At 42.5% G+C, this 20,092-nt stretch overlaps 1 protein-coding gene across 4 annotated transcripts in view; it reads left to right on the plus strand.

Annotated features, from left to right (window-relative positions):
* The window catches only part of LOC122565247 (phospholipid-transporting ATPase ABCA1-like), a 173,752-nt gene extending 158,156 nt beyond the window's left edge, over window positions 1–15,596 (plus strand). For all 4 annotated transcript variants that reach the window (XM_043721016.1, XM_043721017.1, XM_043721019.1 and 1 more), the window contains 6 exons: window positions 1,314–1,455; window positions 2,898–3,032; window positions 3,638–3,741; window positions 8,490–8,582; window positions 10,603–10,846; window positions 13,831–15,596. In XM_043721016.1, coding sequence (XP_043576951.1) covers window positions 1,314–1,455; window positions 2,898–3,032; window positions 3,638–3,741; window positions 8,490–8,582; window positions 10,603–10,846; window positions 13,831–13,971 — 859 coding nt within the window. In that variant the 3' untranslated portion in view covers window positions 13,972–15,596. The remainder of the gene's footprint in view (window positions 1–1,313; window positions 1,456–2,897; window positions 3,033–3,637; window positions 3,742–8,489; window positions 8,583–10,602; window positions 10,847–13,830) is intronic.
* The last annotated feature ends 4,496 nt before the right edge of the window (window positions 15,597–20,092 follow it).

Below are 20,092 nucleotides of genomic sequence, written 5' to 3' on the forward strand. Positions count from 1 at the left end.
GGGTCGTGGACCTGACCAGGTAGTCACGGAGGGAACGGTCTTTGCGGGAGGCGGAGAGGGGTGGGGAGGGAAATATATCCCTGGTGGTGGTGTCTGTTTGGAGGTGGCGGAAATGTCGGCGGATGATTTGGTTTATGCGAAGGTTGGTAGGGTGGAAGGTGGGCACCAGGGGCGTTCTGTCCTTGTTACGGTTGGAGGGGTGGGGTCTGAGGGCGAAGGTGTGGGATGTAGACGAGATGTTTTGGAGGGCATCTTTAACCACGTGGGAGGGGAAATTGCGGTCTCTAAAGAAGGAGGCGATCTGGTGTATTCTGTGGTGGAACTGGTCGTCCTGGGAGCAGATACGGCGGAGGCGGAGGAATTGGGAATATGGGATGGCATTTTTGCAAGAGGTAGGGTGGGAAGAGGTGTAATCCAGGTAGCTATGGGAGTCGTGGTTTTGTAAAAAATGTCAGTGTCAAGTCGGTCGTCATTAATGGAGATGGAGAGGTCCAGGAAGGGGAGGGAGGTGTCAGAGATGGTCCAGGTAAATTTAAGGTCAGGGTGGAATGTGTTGAAGTTGATGAATTGCTCAACCTCCTCGCGGCTGCACGAGGTGGTGCCAATGCAGTCATCAATGTAGCGGAGGAAGAGGTGGGGAGTGGTGCCGGTGTAATTACGGAAGATCAACTGCTCTACGTAACCAACAAAGAGACCGGCATAGCTGGGGCCCATATATGTGCCCCCATGGCTACCTCTTTTGTCTGGAGGAAGTGGGAGGATTCAAAGGAGAAATTGTTAAGGGTGAGGACCAGTTCGGCCAAACGAATGAAAGTGTGCGCTAGAAAGGGGCTCCAATACTGATCAGAAGATTAGCACCTGCAAAACCTGATTTCCTTTATAGTGTTTTGCTTGAGTGGTAACCCCCTGAGTAACATGTTGCACTTCAGGTGAGAAGATTCCTCCTGGCTTTCTTTATTCAGGCTAATTGGTCATTTTGCAATTCCATTCCACCTTGACCTCTATCTGCTGTAAATTTTAGTTTGATTGCCTAAGAGGCTGCCTCTTTAGCAAGAGAAGCAAGTCCAGCTTCCTGAGCCTTGCACCCTTATTTAGATTCCCAATACCCAGAATTAACACCATGGTCCTCTTGCAAAGGGAGGAGTATAATCCAATGACCAGAGCTGCACAGAATATTCTCATCTCCAGAGTGGCTGTGTTCGCTCACCCTTAAAGTGATGGGAAGGAAAGACGATGCAATTGCCTAAAATTAGGATGTGGGTTACAATTTTTTAATAATTTGTTTTAACAACTAAGTATCTTACCTCCCCTAGCATTCTGTCTAACATCCAGGACGTGCATCAGAACATGGGATACTGCCCTCAGTTTGATGCCATCAACAAACTGCTGACAGGGCGGGAACATGTTGAATTCTACTCACGACTACGTGGCATTCCTGAGCACGAGGTTGCTAAGGTATGTTGAATTTTACAAAGTATGAAATGAAATCTTGGTATCGTCTTGTACTGCAGGGCAAAGAATAACTGAAGCCAACCAAGGAGTAAATATCCTGTACACAGCCCCTAGTCCTTAAATAATATTGCTGTTTAACATCCTAAGTACATATCTAGGCAAGAGGAATCTGCAGAAAGGTATTTTCTTTTTCTCTTTGTTTACTTTTATTGCTTTGTTCTTTTAGCAAATACACAAGGTTATGGCCTGTCAACATATTTTTCTACCTCCTAAGATCCAATGTTCATGATGCGCACGCGCACACACACTCTTCCCACATCCCTAAATCCTCACTGTATTGAAATTCAAATTATTACAACCCCCTAAATTAAATCATCCCTCCCAACCCTAAACACTATCACATCTTTTTATCTCCCTCATCCTTTTCATCCTTAACTAATCTGAAGACTATTGAAATACTAGCTTGAGATGATTTAGCCACTGAATTTTCAAAGTTATTTTGTCTTCTGCATCTTGTTCCTTTCAATCTTGGCCATGTCTTATAGTATAGGGCACCCTGGATTATGGGACTGGGGCCTTCGTCTGGGACGCCCTACACAATGAGACTGGGGCCTTCGTCTGGGAGGCTCTACACAATGGGACTGGGGCCTTCGCCTGGGACGCCCTACACAATGGGACTGGGGCCTTGGTCTGGGAGGCCCTACACAATGGGACTGGGGCCTTCGTCTGGGAGGCCCTTCACAATGGGACTGGGGCCTTCGCCTGGGACGCCCTACACAATGGGACTGGGGCTTTTGCCTGGGACGCCCTACACAATGGGACTGGGGCCTTCACCTGGGACACCCTACACAATGGGACTGGGACTTTTGTCCGGGACACCCTACACAATGGGACTGGGGCCTTCGCCTGGGAGGCCCTACACAATGGGACTGGGGCCTTCGCCTGGGATGCCCTACACAATGGGACTGGGGCCTTCGCCTGGGACGCCATACACAATGGGACTGGGGCCTTCACCTGGGACGCCCTACACAATGGGACTGGGGCCTTCACCTGGGACACCCTACACAATGGGACTGGAGCCTTCGCCTGGGACGCCCTACACGATGGGACTGGGACCTTTGCCTGGGACACCCTGCACTATGGGATTAGGGTCTTTGCCTGGGACACCCTGCACTGTGGGACTGGGGTCTTTGCCTGGGACACCCTGCACTACGGGACTGGGGTCTTTGCCTGGGACACCCTACACTATGGGACTGGGGCCTTCGCCTGGGACATCCTACACTGTAATACCTGGGGCCTTCGCCTGGGACACCCTACAATGTGGTCTCAGTTCCTTGAGCTGGGGTTCAACAGTGTCTTCTTTGCTGGTTGGAGTGCTTATTTATATTGATGGATTGAGAGGTTTGTCTGCAGTTTACACTAAGATCTATGATTCTTTTTGGTAGGTCACTGAATGGGCTGTGAAGAAACTAGGACTCTCACGCTATGCAGACAGACCTTCTGGGACGTATAGCGGTGGAAACAAACGGAAATTGTCGACTGCCATCGCACTGATTGGATGCCCACCAGTCATCTTTCTGGTTAGTGAGAAAGTGCTATCTATGATTAACAAAGGCAATAATGGGATTTTTCTTGGAGATAGTCTTACTCCAATTTCTGCTCACATCTGCAGCAGAGTGGGAGAAACTCCATGGAATTCCTGAACAGTTTCTGACTAGAACAAGAAAGCTGCTAAGGGTTCAGAAAGTTTTAATGAAACAGGATTACAAACATTGTTGATGATGAGTTTCATATTGTGGTACAGTTGGGGTACAGGTACAGGGTGATTCGGGGGGACCATACAAATCCAGGCATATTCATGGATCAATCTTTGTTCCCTTCAGCATTTACTGATTTAAGGCAGATTGTCATCTAGCATGATCTAAATTTCTTTGAGGAGGGAAAAGAAAATCATCCACGGTTTGCCTGAGAGGAGCAGGCTTGTCTTGTGCTTTCCACAGGGCTGAATAGTCTACCAACTGTTGCTATCCTGTTTCTCAAGCTATAGGATAGTTGACTATATACTGTCCTTATGTGTCTCTAGAGCTAGTTCCGGCAAGAGTAACAAACATCAAGGAAAGGTAGAGCAAAGCTTATAACATTTTATTGCCACCACAGAGCTGTAGTTATTCTTTTTTAATGGCAGGATGAACCTACGACAGGAATGGATCCCAAGGCCAGGCGGTTCCTCTGGAATTGCATCCTGAGTGTGATCAGAGAAGGGAGATCAGTGGTACTCACCTCACACAGGTTAGTGGCCATTAACTGCTGCTTCATTAGAGATAAATTCTTTGGGAAATGTGTTCACAGCCTATTAGTGGTGTGTTTAGTTTCAGCTGGCCAATTGCAGTGACTTAATGATTTAGATTAAAATTGTTGTGTCTAGAAATTAGGTATTTACAATTATTAATGCATTTATTTAGGTGTGTCAATATGTGAGCCTCCTAATATCTGGCTCTCCTTACTCCTTTCTTTTGGCCAGTTTTATTCTTATGAAAGTGATGTGTTACTGTTGGAGACTAGAAATGTTTTGACTGCAGGTTCACAGGGCTGGATTTACACCCCCTGCAGCAGGAAATTCCAGCAACTGCCTGCCCCACCCCAACCTGTCTTAACTTTGATGGAGGTTAAGGGGACAAGGAACAAGTTGAGAAGCCCCTGGGGTCCACTGAGTCTCTCAAGTGGCTGTCAGTTGAGGGTTTTATCCTGCTCACACTGCTACGTGTTGGGGGGCAGGGGGGAGAGAGTAGTGCCCATGCCATGTAGGTAATCTGGCAGGTTTAAGTTTGCAGACTGGTGCCAGGCAAGGGTGATTGGACACTCTCAAACGCATTCCACCAGGTTAGTTAACCACCTCCTCCCCTCACCCCCAACTATAATGTGTGCCTCAAACCCTTGAACGCAGTTTCCCAACCCCTTTGCTAAGATTTTGGATTTGTCCCTTGGTGCAATTGCCTGTATGGTCCCAGCAGTTGTCACCACTCCCAGATGACACTGCTGGGACTACAGCATTTCTGGCCATGCAGTGAGTTGGCAGCTCTTGAAGGCAGGTGTTCTTGCTTAGTTTCCAGTAAATAGCAACATATTCCATTAGGAAAATCAAATTGAAGGTTGTGTGGTCAGTACCTCATTTGACTTTTTCACCTTGCCCAACAATCCTTCCCTTTGACTTCCCATTGTCTGAGTCCTGAATCTATACCTTCATTCTTATGTCCTCACACTCCTCCGAGCTCACATTACATTGAAACCACTCCTGCTGCATCCAACGTGTCTTCCAAGAATGACCCCTATTCTTGCTGATTTTGGCTATAGTTTTCTCTCCTCAGGTACAAGACATCTTCCTTTTCAAAACTGTCTCCCTTCAGATATTGTTTCAGGGTGAAGTCAACTGTTCATAAGTTTAATGTCCTGTTTGACTCTGAGCCGAGTCTCTGCCGTTACATCCTATCTGTCACAGAAGTTGCTGACATGCATTTGTAACATGTCCCATGTCAGCCTCTCTGCTGCTGAAACCCTCATCTATGCTTCTATTTCAACTAATGTAGTGATCTCCTGACTGGCGTCTCATCCTCCCCCCTTAATAATCTTCCAAAAGTATCTGACTCTTGTCCTACCCCTGTCAATGCTAGTTGATTGCTAGCTTCCCAATGTCTCCAATTAAAGATAAAGGACATGACTGCGGTGTGGTTTGAGCCTATTTTACATGTACATGGCAATTTGTGCATGGCTGCAGAAGATGTCAGCAGGTTACCAAATGAGTATTTTGTCTCGATCTTCACAAAGACAACTAATGGACACATTCTAGTTAGAGAGGAGGAGTGCGAAATAAGTATAATAAGAGGTCAGTGCTGGTAAAACTGACCTCCTTGAAGATGAATAAATCACCAGGACTGGATGAATTGTATCCCATGCTGTTAAAGGAGGAAATAATGAAAGTTCAGAGGATCATGTTCAAGATACATTTGGTACCAGAGGATTGGAGGTCTATAAATAAAGTACTATATTCAAAAAGGATAGGAGAACTAAGCCAATAAAAAGAGAACTTGGCGGTCAGCAATTTCTTGCAACCAACATAGACGGAGACAATTAACTTGAAGAGATGTACAGCATGGAAACAGACCATTCGGTCCACCTCGTCCATGCTGACCAGATACCCTAAACTAATGTACTTGACCCAGCACTTGACCCATATCCCTCTAAACCCTTCCTATTCATATACCCATCCAGATGCCTTTTAAATGCTGTAATTGTACCAGCCTCCACCACTTCCTCTGGCAGCTCATTCCACACACGCACTATCCTCTGCGTGAAAAGGTTGCCCCTTAGTTCTCTTTTATATCTTTGCCCTCTCACCCTAAACCTATGCCCTCTAGTTCTGGACTCCCCCACCTCAGGGAAAAGATCTTGTCTATTTACTCTGTCCATGCCCCCTCATGATTTTATAAACCTCTATAAGGTCACCCCTCAGCCTCCAATGCTCGAGGGAAAACAGCCCCAGCCTATTCAGCCTCTCCCTATAGCTCAAATCCTCCAACCCTGGCAACATCCTTGTAAATCTTTTCTGAATCCTTTCAAGTTTCACACGACATCCTTCTGATAGGAAGGAGACCAGAATTGCACGCAATATTCCAAAAGTGGCCCAACCAACATCCTGTACAGCTGCAACATGACCTCCCACCTCCTGTAATCAATACTCTGACCAATAAAGGAAATCATACCAAATGCCTTCTCTATCCTATCTACTTTCAAGGAACTATGAACCTGCACTCCAAGGTCTCTTTTTGTTCAGGAACACTCCCCAGGATCTTAGCATTAAGTGTGTAAGTCCTGCTCTGATTTGCTTTTCCAAAATGCAGACCCTTGTATTTATCTAAATTAAACTCCATCTGCCACTCCTCAGCCCATTGGCCCATCGGATCAAGATCCCATTGTACTCTGAAGTAATCTTCTTCACTGTCCACTGCACCTCCAATTTTGGTGTTGTTTGCAAACTTACTATCTATACCTCCTATGTTCACATGCAAATCATTTAGATAAATGACAAAGTGACAGATTAATCAGGAATAGTCAACATGGTTTTGTTTAGGGAATGTGATTTCTTCCTTTAGTTTGTTGAGGAAGTTGCAAGGAACATTGAGGGCGCTGGATGTTGTCTACATGGATTTTAATGAGGGATTTGATAAGGTCCCACATGACAGACTGTTAAGAAAAAATAAAACCCATGGGACATGGGAACATGCTAAGTTGGATCCAAAATCAGCTCATTGAACGGAAGAAAAGGTCATGGTTTTCAGATGTTTTTAAAAATGGCAACTGGTTTCCGGTGATGAGGGCTTTCCAGGCCTCAGTCTTTTGACTCCCTTGCTGTTTGTTGTATTTAAGACTTAAATGTGGGAGACAGGACTGGGAAATTTGCAGATGAGTCACAACCCCAGAGTTTACCAGTAGATGACAGGAATGACTATGGCTTTGACTGCAGGATATCAGTGGATTGGTTGAGTGGTGGAAAAGTGGTAAATGGAATTCATTACATGCAATGTGAGAGGTTATGCATTTGGAGAAATCAATAAAAGCATCATATAAATATACGGTAAAGGAGGGCGAGGGAGGTTACTGAGAGGAATAGAGGAAGTGAGAGACCTTGAGGTATATGTTCACAGCTCCTTGAAGATGGCAGGACTGGTCGTTAAGGTGCCAATGAAGGCATTGAGGTGCCTTCCTTCATTGGGTGTGGTATTGAATTGATGAAGGGCCTATGCCCAAAACGTCGACTCTCCTGCTCCTTGGTTGCTGCCTGACCTGCTGTGTTTTTCCAGCAGGTCAGGCAGCAACCTGTAGAATTGAATACAAGAGCAGAGATGTAATGCTGGAATTATGTAAGACTCTAGTTAGGCCACAGGAAACGTTTAGTATTCAGTTCTGATCACCGCATTACAAGAAGGACCTCATTGCTCTAGAAAAGGTACAGAAGAGATTAACAAAAATATTGTCAGGGCTTTAAAATTGCAGATTGAGGAAATATTGGACAGACTGTTTTCCTTGGAACTGAGGAGGCTGAGGGATGACTTAATGAAGAGCTAGGGTGGAGTGGGCAGGGTAAACCTGTTTTCCACAGCGGAAAAGGTAGTTACTAGGGGGCACAAATTAAAGGTGGTTGGTAGAAAGATTAGAGGGAATATGAGGAAATCTTTTTTTTTTCCACATGGAGTCTGGCAGATGTCTGGAATTTGCTGTGCGGTTTGGCAGAAATCCTCAATTAATCTGAATCAGCAAGTGAAGCACTGTAAGGCTATGGATCAGGTGCTAGAAAGTGGGATTCGAATGGCAGCCTAGATTTTTCAGCCAGTGGAGACAAGATGGGCAGAATGGTCCATGCTGTTAATTTTCTATGAAAATGTTGAAGTCCATTCATGACCTTGTCTATCCCTGACTCTATTCCTGTTCTACAACCTATTAAGAGCTACCTCTTCTTCCAATGCCTTGACATGACTATCTTCAGCTGTCTAGGCTCCAGGTTCTCTCATCCCTCTTCCTTTAAACACCAATCTTCAGTCAAGTCTTCTAATCTCTGTCTTTGGCTCAAAGACAACTATTTCCTGATGAGACTCCTGTGAAGTGGCTTGTCACATTTTCACTGTTAAAGAAGCCCTGTTGATGGAGATTGTACAGGTGATTCAGACCCGGGCCTCAGCTTGCCACCAAACCTGATAGGATGCAGTGAGTCCAGTCAGGCAGCGGAGAAAGTTTGAATAAAGTTGGACGTTTAGATAAAAAGAGAAAAGGAACAGACAAAAGATAGAAGATAAAGTAATGTTGGAGTCTGATCCAAGCTAACCACATGACTGTGCAATCCAGTCAGAAATGTTAGCTCTTTATAAGTACAAGATTTTTAATGTTTGTCTGCTTTGGTTGAGAGATTAACCATGATCTGCAGGTTTCTGTGTAAGTAAAAGGATGACAGTATGTGTGTATCTAATGATACTTTTATTTCTTGTTAGCATGGAGGAATGTGAGGCTCTGTGCACAAGGATGGCCATCATGGTGAATGGACGATTCCGTTGCCTTGGCAGTGTACAGCACTTGAAGAGCAGGTAACTTCATTCACATTGTCCTTTCAAGTCAAACTAGGACTCATACAATGAAACATGCATGCATCATAGCTTATCAGGAGCCTTATTAATATTATGTCTCCTGGATTTTGGATAAATCAAATCTATTCTTTTCTTAACTCATTGAATTGTGATTTTGTTGTTTTGCAATGCATCCATCAGAAGAAGCCATATGAGGTTCTTGTGTTAGATTGGTCGATTGAAATCACAAAAGGCATCAAATAAGCTAACAATTTCTCCAAACATTCTTTTAACCTTCGATTGCCTCCTGTTGAGGGTGCTGTCAGTATTTATTTAGACTAATACATGGCAATGCTAAAACATCACTGATGTTACCCACAGTCATTTGAATCACAGTTACTGCAACAGTTACACAATTACTGTTTGTTTCAGCATCACTGCCCATCAAGTTGCCATTCGTTATCTGACTCCTTAATTGGATTAGTGCCATGTAATTCACAACCAGCCACTCAGCATCTCCTGTACAATTTAGAACAGAAAGATCAAGATAAATTGACCTTTCAAATGATGTTGATAGTGCTGGCCCCTACGTCTGACCTACTTAACATCAACTTGCCTGAATCGATAGTGCTCTGCTCTTGAGACGGAGGACTGTTATGTCAGATCACACTCCAACACAATTCTACACTGACGCTGCAGTGTGCTGACAAGGGGACGCTGATGAAACCTTAAACCAAAACTCTAATCTCCTTGTTCAGGTGGATATTAAACATTTCCAGGGTACAGTTTGGAGATCTAGCAGTTCCTCCATACCCTGGTCCATATCCAAATTGGCTTCTGGTTGCATGTTATTTGTTGGACATTGCTCGGCCAAAATATAATTACAGTAATCACCTTATATGGTAACCTTACTCAAGTTCCTTCTCAAAGACAAAAGTGAGTAAGTAAATGCAACTGATGTTCTCATTAATAGTTGTATTAAGTGACTGCCCAGGCATCACATTTTGTGCTTTCTTCCAGACTTTGTTTTCCATTTGGATTTTTTTCCTGCAATATTTAATTTTCTCCGCTTATTTGACCTGGTGCCTCTGTAATCAAAAAGATAAGCCTCTTGTGGTGCAGAGATAGTGTCCCAACATCTGAGCCAGGTGACCCCGGTTCTACCTGCTCTATCAGTGTGTAATAACATCACTGCACAGATTGCTTAGGAAATATCTACATCCCACATGACTCAGCTTCGTAAGGTCATACAGCTGTACAGCACAGAAGCAGACCCTCCCAGTCCAACTCGTCCATGCTGACTAGATATCCTAAATTAGTCTGGGCCCATTCACCAGCATTTGGCCCATATCCCTCTAAACCCTTCCTATTCCTATATCCATGCAGATGCCTTTTAAATGTTGTAATTGTACAAGGCTCCACCACAACCTCTAGCAGCTCATTCCATGCATGCACCACCCTATGAATAAAAATGTTGCTCTTTAGGTCCCTTTTAAATCTTTCCCATCTCACCTTAAACCTGTGCCCTCTAATTTTGGACCTTACCATTAAGTGTATAAGTCCTGCCTTACCAAAATACAGCAGCTCAGATTTCTCTAAACTCCATTTGCCACTCCTTGGCCCATTTGCCCATGTAATAAAGATCACTTTGTACTTGAGGCAACCTTCTGTGCTGTCCACTACACCACCAATTTTGGTGTCATCTGCAAAGCTTACCTCTTATATAAATGATTGGATGTAAACATAAATGACAAAAAGTAGTGGACCCAGTGCCCATCCTTGCATCTCGTCAGATGTTGTAGCCTCTCCCTGATCCAATGAGCTAGGATTTGGAGCAGAAATCTATAACTTGTGTCACCTCCGGCACGTGCTGTAGTGTGGACTCTTTGTTCTGCTTTCACACGTGACATATTCTTAATATTTTTGTAAAGCATTGCATTAGAAGGAACAAGGATCAAAACTGTGATGAAAGTTGAAATAGTTGCCATCAATACCTGTATTTGGAAATTTTCTGCAGTCCAATTGATTAATCTTTCCATAGGTTTGGAGACGGTTACACCATCATCCTGAGGATGGATTGTACTACGCTGGACTTGTCTAATGTTGAAGAATTCATGGTATCCACGTTCCCAGGCTGTGTGTTGAAGGAAAAGCACCACAGCATGTTGCAATATCAGATACCAACAGGGTGCTGCTCCCTGGCCAAAATCTTCAGCGCCCTCATGACCAACAAAGAAAAACTGAAGATTGAAGACTATTCAGTGTCTCAAACTACATTAGATCAAGTAAGAGCTAATTTGCCAGATATACCAGTGATTCAGTAGACAGTAGCTTCAAAACCAGGGCTGAGACCCTGCTGAGTGGCAAACCACCAGTTCTAATGTTTGCCACTAGACCAGTAAAGGCAAGCCCTGAAGGCCCGCACGCTGAGAAATACTGTGTCCACATAGCAGTTCAACTTCATAAACAGCTGAAACTCAATTGCAAACATTTTTAAAATTTGGTATGTTTATATAAATTCTTGCCAAAACTAAATCAGGTAATTTTAACATTTGCACTAATTCAAGTTATACTGCAGTAGATGTATATTCTGGGAATATGAGGGTGCTCAGTGGAAATTATTTTGAGATGTATTTCTGTGCACCAACTGCTAATGGTTGTGTTGCAGTTGCTGAAAAGGTACGATCTGTTCCCCTCCACCATCACTTCATCTTCCAAGTTTGTTTTGCCCTCTCCCCTGGCCAGTTCCACAACCTTTTACCCCACTGTCCCTTCAATAATGAACCTGCCAGTAAAGATATTGAATGTAACACAATGGGGACATAACTAGCTTGAGTGTGCATTTTCTTGTGTACCGAGCTGCTCCTCGAGTCTAACTTGCCACAGTGGAAACAGAGGACTACAAAAACAAATTTAACAACAAACTCCAGTGTAGGCAGATGGTAATTCCACTTGGTATCATAATTGTGGGAAAAGAAAATAAGCTGCTGCACCTACCCATCTCTTCTGAATTTGCAGAAGAGTTGAAAAATCTGTGTTTAGCCATTTTGTGAGCCACATATTGTTATAATTATTTCCCATCTCATGTTGAAATATGGTCATGTCGGAGAATCATCTTTGTTGAATATCAGTCAAGACAAATATAATTTGTATTTAAAATATAAAAATTTAATGCAAATAAAGGCATTACATTACCACAAATCAGGAACATTAAGGACAGTGGGTTCAGAGTAACAGATATGTTTTCAGATTCTGGTGACATTCATCTTCCAAACTCGCAAGTGATATTGGTTCCTTGTATGAAGTAACAGACAATTATCCATACTATTACACTTCACTGGGATAGCCCACTGGAAATCAAGCCTCACTATTCCCAGAATCTTCACAAAGGTTAAAGATCCTAAAATATAGGCAGAATTCCCCAATTTATGTGTCTTTTAGGATAAGGTGGACAGACCGTATGGACCAGGTTTCTATGCTTAAAAAGAATTACTATTTATTACAAATAAATAGATTCTAGCTTCAAGTAAACAATTATGAACCATTGACATATAATTCTACTGGTTAAAAATCTAATTCACTTCTAAAACTCCTGTCTATATAAAAATATAGACAAACACAAAGAGAGGATGTTATAAGTGAAGGGAGCACAGTGTCTGGTTATAACGGTCTCTTGATTATTAACTAGAAGTCCCAGCTTACAGCAATTTATGATGGGAAGTGAACTAGTTATCATCATACTTGAGATACTTTCTACTGAAGAACAAAAACTGCTCCTCCTCCAAAGATCCAGTGACTCACCTCAAACATTCACACCCCCGAGTTGGTCAGCTGCGTGGGAGCTAATCATATAGTAAAACTAGCCAAAGAACTGCAGATGCTGGAAATCAGAAACAAAACAAATTGCTGGAAAAACTCAGGTCAGGCAGCAGCTGTGGAGAGAAAGCAAAGTTAACATTTAGTGATCTAGCAGTTCCTCCATATCCTGGTGGGTATCCCAAATTGGCCACTTGGTGCTTGCTATTTGGTGGACATTGCTGTGCTAAAAGCAGCTACTGCTTTGTTAGACTGGAGTTTGATGTATATTCTATCTGCAAAAATGAGCCTGAGCTTGCTGTCGCCTGCCATTTCAAAACACCACTGTGTTCCCTGGCTAACGTCTGTGTCTGAGGCTTGCTGTAGTGCTCCAGCAAATGTGGGCAGCACGGTGGCTCAGTGGTTAGCACTGCTGCCTCATAGTGCCAGGGACCCGGGTTCAATTTCCACCTCTGGCAACTGTCTGTGTGGAGTTTCTCCCCATGTCTGCATGGGTTTCTTCTGGGTGCTCCGGTTTCCTCCCACAGTCCAAAGTTGTGCAGGTTAGGCGAATTGGCCAAGCTAAATTGCCCGTAGTGTTAGGTTTTCCACTTGGGGACCCTACAACTTTCAGGACTCAATATCAAGTTCAATAACTTTAGGGCCTGAGCATCTTCTCCCACTTCCTTACCCTAACCCCACACATCAGGCCTTTTCATCACATGGGCTGTTACCACAAACATTGTCATCCATTAATGGTCCCCATTAGCAGCTGTTGATTCTCCCACTCTGACCTTTACCCATTCCCTTGTCTGCCCAGCCTTTTTACTCTCTCTGTCTAGGCTCTTATCCTCCCCTGTCCTTTACTACTCCTCCTACCCCAGCTTTACTGTATACCAAACTTTCTCTAGCCTACATTGATTATGAAGAAAGGTCACTGAACCTGAAGCATTAACTCTGCTTTCTTTTTACGGATGCTGCCAGACCTGCTGAGTTTTTCCATAATTTTCTGTTTTTGTTGCTAATCATATTGCTGTTGGCAGGCAGAAGGCCTTTCTTATCATTAGTCTGCGACTAGTGACCAGTTAATCAGTTTCTTGTTGCCAACAAAATCTCCATTTGTACACAGCCCCAGGCTCCAGCTCATCTCTCACTACACCTTCCCTACAGCTTGAACAAATAGCTGTGAAAATAGCATTTACCATGAGCATTTTTACAAGGTGTAGCAAAGCAACAACTATCCTAGACTTTTAAATCAATTCTTTTTCATTTCCAGTGCAAATCAAAAATACAGAACATTGAAAATATATCTTTACAATGCTGTTAGACACTGCTCAAGGAGTAGCATTTACGGGAATGTGGGAGAATTAAAATTCAATAAAATAATTCACATACATGTTTAAACAGATATTTTTAATTCTTGGATCTGGAATTTTCATGTTCCATTAGTTTAACTTCTCCCTTTTCTTTTCAGGTATTTGTCAATTTTGCCAAGGACCAAAGTGAAGACTACTGTTTGAAGGACATTTTCACACACGGACCCCAACACAAGGACACTATGAAGCGCATCACAAATTTTTTAGCAGACGAGAACATGAGAGAGAGTTCAGTATGATCCGGATATGACCAAAACCACTTCCCATTCTGCAATGCAAATAGAAGCTTCCAAATACAACAAGTTGAGGATTGTTCCAGGACTGAACCATCTGTCACTAGACGATCAACAATCAATTCCTCAACTACAAACATATCTTCCGTGCCCCGGTTTCAAGTTACCATTAATTACCTTCTCAACCTTAAATCTTTCTGGATTTGTATGAACAATGGTTCAAATGTACAAACTGATTTATTTATACAGTTTCTTTACAACTTTCAGTACATTTTTGGATTTTGTTTAGCTGTTGCAGCTGAAGTATTTACTTGACAGTTTTGTCTGGAATTTTCTGAAACAGAAAAAAAAATGAAAAATATCATGACGATACATTGCAGTACTCTTCCACTTATCCCTCTTAATGGGTCTGCCCTACCAGAGGGAGCCATGGTATTTTGCTTATTTGATGATGAGGGACATTATATTGCTAGATGTGGAGGGAGAGTGAGAAATCCAGGGGTTAACGGCTTTTTTAAAAATACATTGCATAAGGTATGGCCTAATAAAATTAAGATAGGATCAGATTGGCACATTACACTGGAAGCATTTGAGATTCTCCCCATTCTTTACCCATACTGCTATAAAATGAATTATAGGTATCAGTCTTATCTAATTGAGCCCCTCGCCAACTGTCAACATCACTGTCCCAAAATCAGGATTTTGTTCAGTTTATGTGTGCATCTAATTTTCATGTACTCTGTGTAAGTGAACCAGGGTAGCTCTTACACTGAACAGAATGCAACCACTGCTGTCTCACTTCTGACTTAGAAGGTTGTGGGTTTGTGTCCCAATTCAGGGACTCCGTGCACACAGGCTTACAATTCTTGCTGTTCTGAAATTAAAAAAACAATTTTTTAAAGCAATAAACAAATTAATTCTTTCTCTTAAAGCACCTTTTCTAAAAATAAAATCTCTGTTTACAGTTCAGGTCTGATATATAAACAGTGCCTGACTAGTGCAATTTTGACAACCAGGCATGTGTCTTATACTTATGATGTTTAAAATCACTGTGTCTTGTACCTTTTCTAGCATTGTTGGTGGGTGTACACATTTCATTCTGAGTCCAGATATTTATTTAATCTCTGGGTTTTACTTGCAGGATCTGAGCTGATTTGTTTTAAGAATAATTGCAGGAGTATTTCCAGCATGGATTTCTGCACCAGGGAGCTTCCCCTAATCAATGAACTAAGTCATTGTTAGAGCTGCCCTAAGCACAGGCAGAAAGTGCCACCTCTCTCCCAGTGAATGAAGATCCTTCATACACAACATTTGTTAACATCTTCCTTATCAGTTAGTTCAATTGGATCTCCAGTGCATTACTAATGAAATGTCAAACCAAATCCTCACCCTGATATTTAATTTAAGTCCAATGCTGTGACTGCAAGGTCATTTTCTAAATGTATACATAAAACAGAGAACAATCATATGGAGCTGCAGTGGACAGTTAGCCATTGGTCACAATTGGCTGTAATGGTTATTCTTCCTGTCAACCTTTAATGTGGGCTTGAAAGATAAATGGAAGTTTCATCAGTTACAAGGAATTTCCATTTCTGTTACACATAATGAAAAATGGCTGACTGGGAAATAAATGGTGCCTTGCATCTAGAGGTGTGTAAAAATAAATAAAGCTTTCATTTTTATAGTGCTTTTCGTTACCTCAGGATGCTTTACAATCAATGAAGTACTTGTGAACTATAGGAAAAGCAGCAGCCAATTTGTCCACAGCAAGATTCCACAAACAGGAGTGTGATAATGACCAGATAATCTGTTTAAGGTATTAATAAAAAATGAGTGTTGGCTAGGACCCTGGGAGAATACCCTGCTCCTCTTCAACATAGCATCACAGAATCTTTTATGTTAACCTCAGATTGGGCCTATGTTTAACGTATCAAGAGATAGATGACACCAGCAGTGCAGCACTCCCAAGTACTGCACTGAAATGTCAGCTGAGATCAAAAACTGAAGTCTTTGGGGTGGGACATTCGCTCAGAGGCAAGAGTGGGGAGATCAGAATGAATCAACCTGACATTAATTTACAAGTGGAAAAAGACTTGAGAGTGATTAATATTAAATGGTGCTTATGTGCCCAACAATAATATTACCTTTGAGAAGCAGCTTCATCCAAAAGTGTACCTTACAAAAAGCATCCTTTATTAGGGTGCAGTATCAGAGTCCTTGTATATTTAATGTTTAACTGTTATTGGGGTAGAATCCTTATACACCTAGCCATTCAACTTAATGGATATTTACCTGTGAAGATTTGCTACAAGTTTGGAGGATGTCACATTTGATATTTTTGTGGGAATTACAGACCATTTCCCCCACTCCAGTCATTTGACAACGTGACAAAAAACAATTCAGAAGAACCATTGAAACAAAGGCAGGAACTTGCCTGTCATTTTCCCATGTGATTGGAATATAAACATCTGTGTTCAGCAGCCAAAGATGGCATCACCCAGAAGACAGGGGATGTCCACTCCAAATATGCAAAACATGGCCTAGTGATATACTTGGCCTGTGTGCAATGTTAGCCTAATCTAAGTCATGACTTCTCTACTATGCCAAGCTTGCTGAGAACTGCATAAAGGACCAGGAGATGCTCCATGAGGTAAGTTGTTTTAGGTATCTTTGTGACTTGCAGGGCAGGAATGTTTGTTTGGATCTCTAAGCAAGTGATGAGCTTTCCCATCATATCAACAATGAGTCAGGTCCTGAGATCATCTTACCCTGGCAACAAATTTGTCCAGTTAAAATTGAACTCTGTAGAGTAATGGAATTTATGCACAGGCCAGAAGTCATATGCGGCCCACCAATCTGCACCAATAGCTATTATCCTGGCTGGACATCTCTGGGTTTGCATTGTAATATCTTTGGAATGTTGACAGGGCTTAGTGCAGTTCTCCACTTTCTCTTCACTGCTAGAGTTGTTGCAGTCTCCACAGAACCAGTGAACAGGCCCAACTAATATGCAATTAGTGAACTTATTGTTTTTGTCTTGTGAGGAATGGAGTCCTCTGGTTAACTGGCCCAACTTGACTAAAATAGGGTATCATAGGTACAGATGAACTCTGGTCCCAATAGTCTGAGAGCAGTGGTACCTTGCTGTTGAGAAATGCATGAGCTATTGCCTTCATTGAAAGTTCAGCAATACTGGTGCTTAGTACTTGAAATCAATCCTATCTTGGTGTTTGTTCATGATGCATTGGTCTGTTGATGAGTACGCCACTTCCTGGATGAGTAGCCTTTGGGGGATCAACGTGGAGAATTGAGTACAGCTGTGTGAAAATACAGTTAATTATAGCTTTCCTGTGAAGCATTAGAGTGAGAGTTTCAATCATAAATTTTGATGCTGATCAGTGATGGAAAACCAACACTTGAAAAGGGTTCATGGTCGAAGTGTTTCATTCTTTGCTGTTTTGCTTTATTACTTTTCACTTTTGTATTTGCAATGTTGTGTAACAAGCCAGACAACAAAAAGCCAAGTGAATATTGGCAATGAATTCCACATAATTCAGCAGAATGTGAACAGGATACTGAAATGAGGGGCAATACTGAAATTGTCAGTAAATCGAGGTGTTATTCAACTTTTCCAGCTCTTTCCATTATCTGACTGAAGAGCAGGGAAAGTCTGGAGAAGGGGTACCTTTTGTTCACAATACAGTACTGTCAGTGTGATAGCAGATGTCCTTGCCAGATTACATTTTCTTCACTGCTTGCAAACCAATACCCAAAATCTGCATCTTGTGGATCTGGACTTCTTCAGGTGGCTCTGATGTCTTGGTCTATGAAGAGTTTCCTATGAAACCACTCAGGGATGGTCCTGGCCATTGGTGACACTGGAGCCACCTAGCAGGGCAGGTTGCTCAACTCCAGGGTCTCTCCTCAAAGCACGCCAACCAAAATTCTTGCCCGTCTGTTACTCCATAAAATGAAGAACATGTATTTTGCAGGAACTACGTCTCTCCAGAAACTACTTCTTCACTTGCACAATGAGATGTGACAGAATTATTTTCTGGATATTCTGGAAATTTAAAGGCTGAGGAACGTTTTTAAGGCAGTTTAGAAAAGACCATTGTTTTCTATCAAGCCTGTGCTATAATATCAACCAGCACTAAAACTGCTTTGAACAAGATGCCAGATACGATTCTGGTTCCTGGAGTTACGATTCTGGTTCCTGGAGTTAATCATGTTAATCTTTCCTAGTTTGAGTTTCCTGACTGATTTTTAGTCAGGGTGATAGGAGCCTCCATTGACATTACAGATACCATAACGATTGGGTGATAGGTACAATGGGAAAATTAGCTGGGATTCCTGTCCCTCACAGCTCCTGACAGCCGTCCATTGGCCCTGATAGCAAAGGTATGTGTTAGATTGTCAGGTGAGGAGAGTATTGACTGTCGTTAGTCTGAAGCGCTGAGGTTGATCATAACACAATAGTTTCTGAGCTTGACTGATCCATTAATTCTAATAGTGACAGGCAATAGGGCTTGGAACTTTCAAAATCAGATAGTCATAAAATGTTGTGGAGATGGTGATCTGGAGTTGCTGTAATTTGATTCTAGGTACAGTTCCTGAAAAACACATGTCATTCTATGGGTAAGATAGATGTTTCAGGGTACACAATGCATAACAGTAAAATGTGTGTATATTTGAACTGAGTTTTAACTCTCTCTTGAGCCACTCTTATGCTGCTTCTGTTCATGGTCCCATTCATTACTATATTGGACAGTGTACTAATTTTGACATCAAAATAAAGACTGACACTGAAGAATATTTGCCTCCAATATCTTCATTAATGTCTCTTGTGTTCAGTTGGATAACTGGTGACTGTGCAGTCTGTGTTTAAATCTGCCTACTTGGAAAGAGATTTCTACTATCCCAGGATTATCCAATAACTCGTGTCTTCAAGATTTTGTGGCAGAGCAATGAGCGTAGTTTTACTTAAATGAAGTATTATCTTATTGACAATCTGAACTTCAGAATGTGAAAGAAATTGGGTCAGACTGGGATCAAAGCAAATGTGTGTGTTCCCAATAAATCTGGTGCAACTGGACAAAGGCAGAATTTTCCTTTCCATTGAGACTAAGTCTGGAATCATGGGTAAAAGTGAAAGGAACATCTGTTCAGGTGAAGGAGACTTTTTTCCTGCACAATTACATCCTTCTCCGTTTATTACACATTCAAGCACCAGTAAAATGACAGAATTTGTTGGCAGCAAGTTCAGAAGCCAATCAGAATCTTCCAGGCTCCAACATCTGGAGTCATAGAGTCCTACAGTGTGGAGGCAGGCCATTTGGCCCATCGTGTCCACACCAACCCTCCCAGGAGCATCTTACCACGTTTAACCCTGTGTATTCCATGGCTGGCCCAACTAGCTTACACATCCCTGGACACTATGGACAATTTAGCAAGGCTAATCCACCCTAACCTGCACATCTTTGGACATGTTTAAAAGGAACTCAGATGGCACTTCAGTGCTCATTATTCCTCAAATATCCCTGGAGATGTCAGAGACCAGGCAAAATGCTGCTTTTGCTTTAGCAGCACCTAACTAAAGGTTTGCCTGAAGACTGAGAAGAGAGGGATGTTCTTTTCCCTGAGATGGCAGCCTGGATGGAGGTGGCTGTGGAGGTCAGTGCTCCATGACTGACTTGAGCCTGGCCCTCATGGCACAACAGGATGAATGATTTGTTGCACTTTGCCAGGCTATATACCACACTCTACTCAATGCATCCTGATGCTACGAGTGAGTTAGCATTGTACAGTTGATTGCCATTGCAGAGGATGTCACACAGGAGCTTGAGTATGAGGTATTTCCATTGGATGAATCATATGCGATCAATATCTGTCACTTCATTACCATTACCAATGTAACACCACTGGCACCACAGAGATACTGCCTCTTTCACATGTCTGAGTCAGGTTTGCTTACATCAGCCTGTGTCATTTGGATAGGCATGTTAACTTGATTAGGCTTGACCCTTTTCACCGTAAGTGTTTAACAACACTATACCTGAGGCCGCATATGAGCTGATCAACATGGGGAGGTTTCACCCTTAATATCTTTGCAAAGAAACACCTTGGT

This window comes from Chiloscyllium plagiosum, chromosome 31, assembly GCF_004010195.1.
Source record: "Chiloscyllium plagiosum isolate BGI_BamShark_2017 chromosome 31, ASM401019v2, whole genome shotgun sequence".
In the NCBI taxonomy this organism is placed as follows: Eukaryota; Metazoa; Chordata; class Chondrichthyes; order Orectolobiformes; family Hemiscylliidae; genus Chiloscyllium; species Chiloscyllium plagiosum.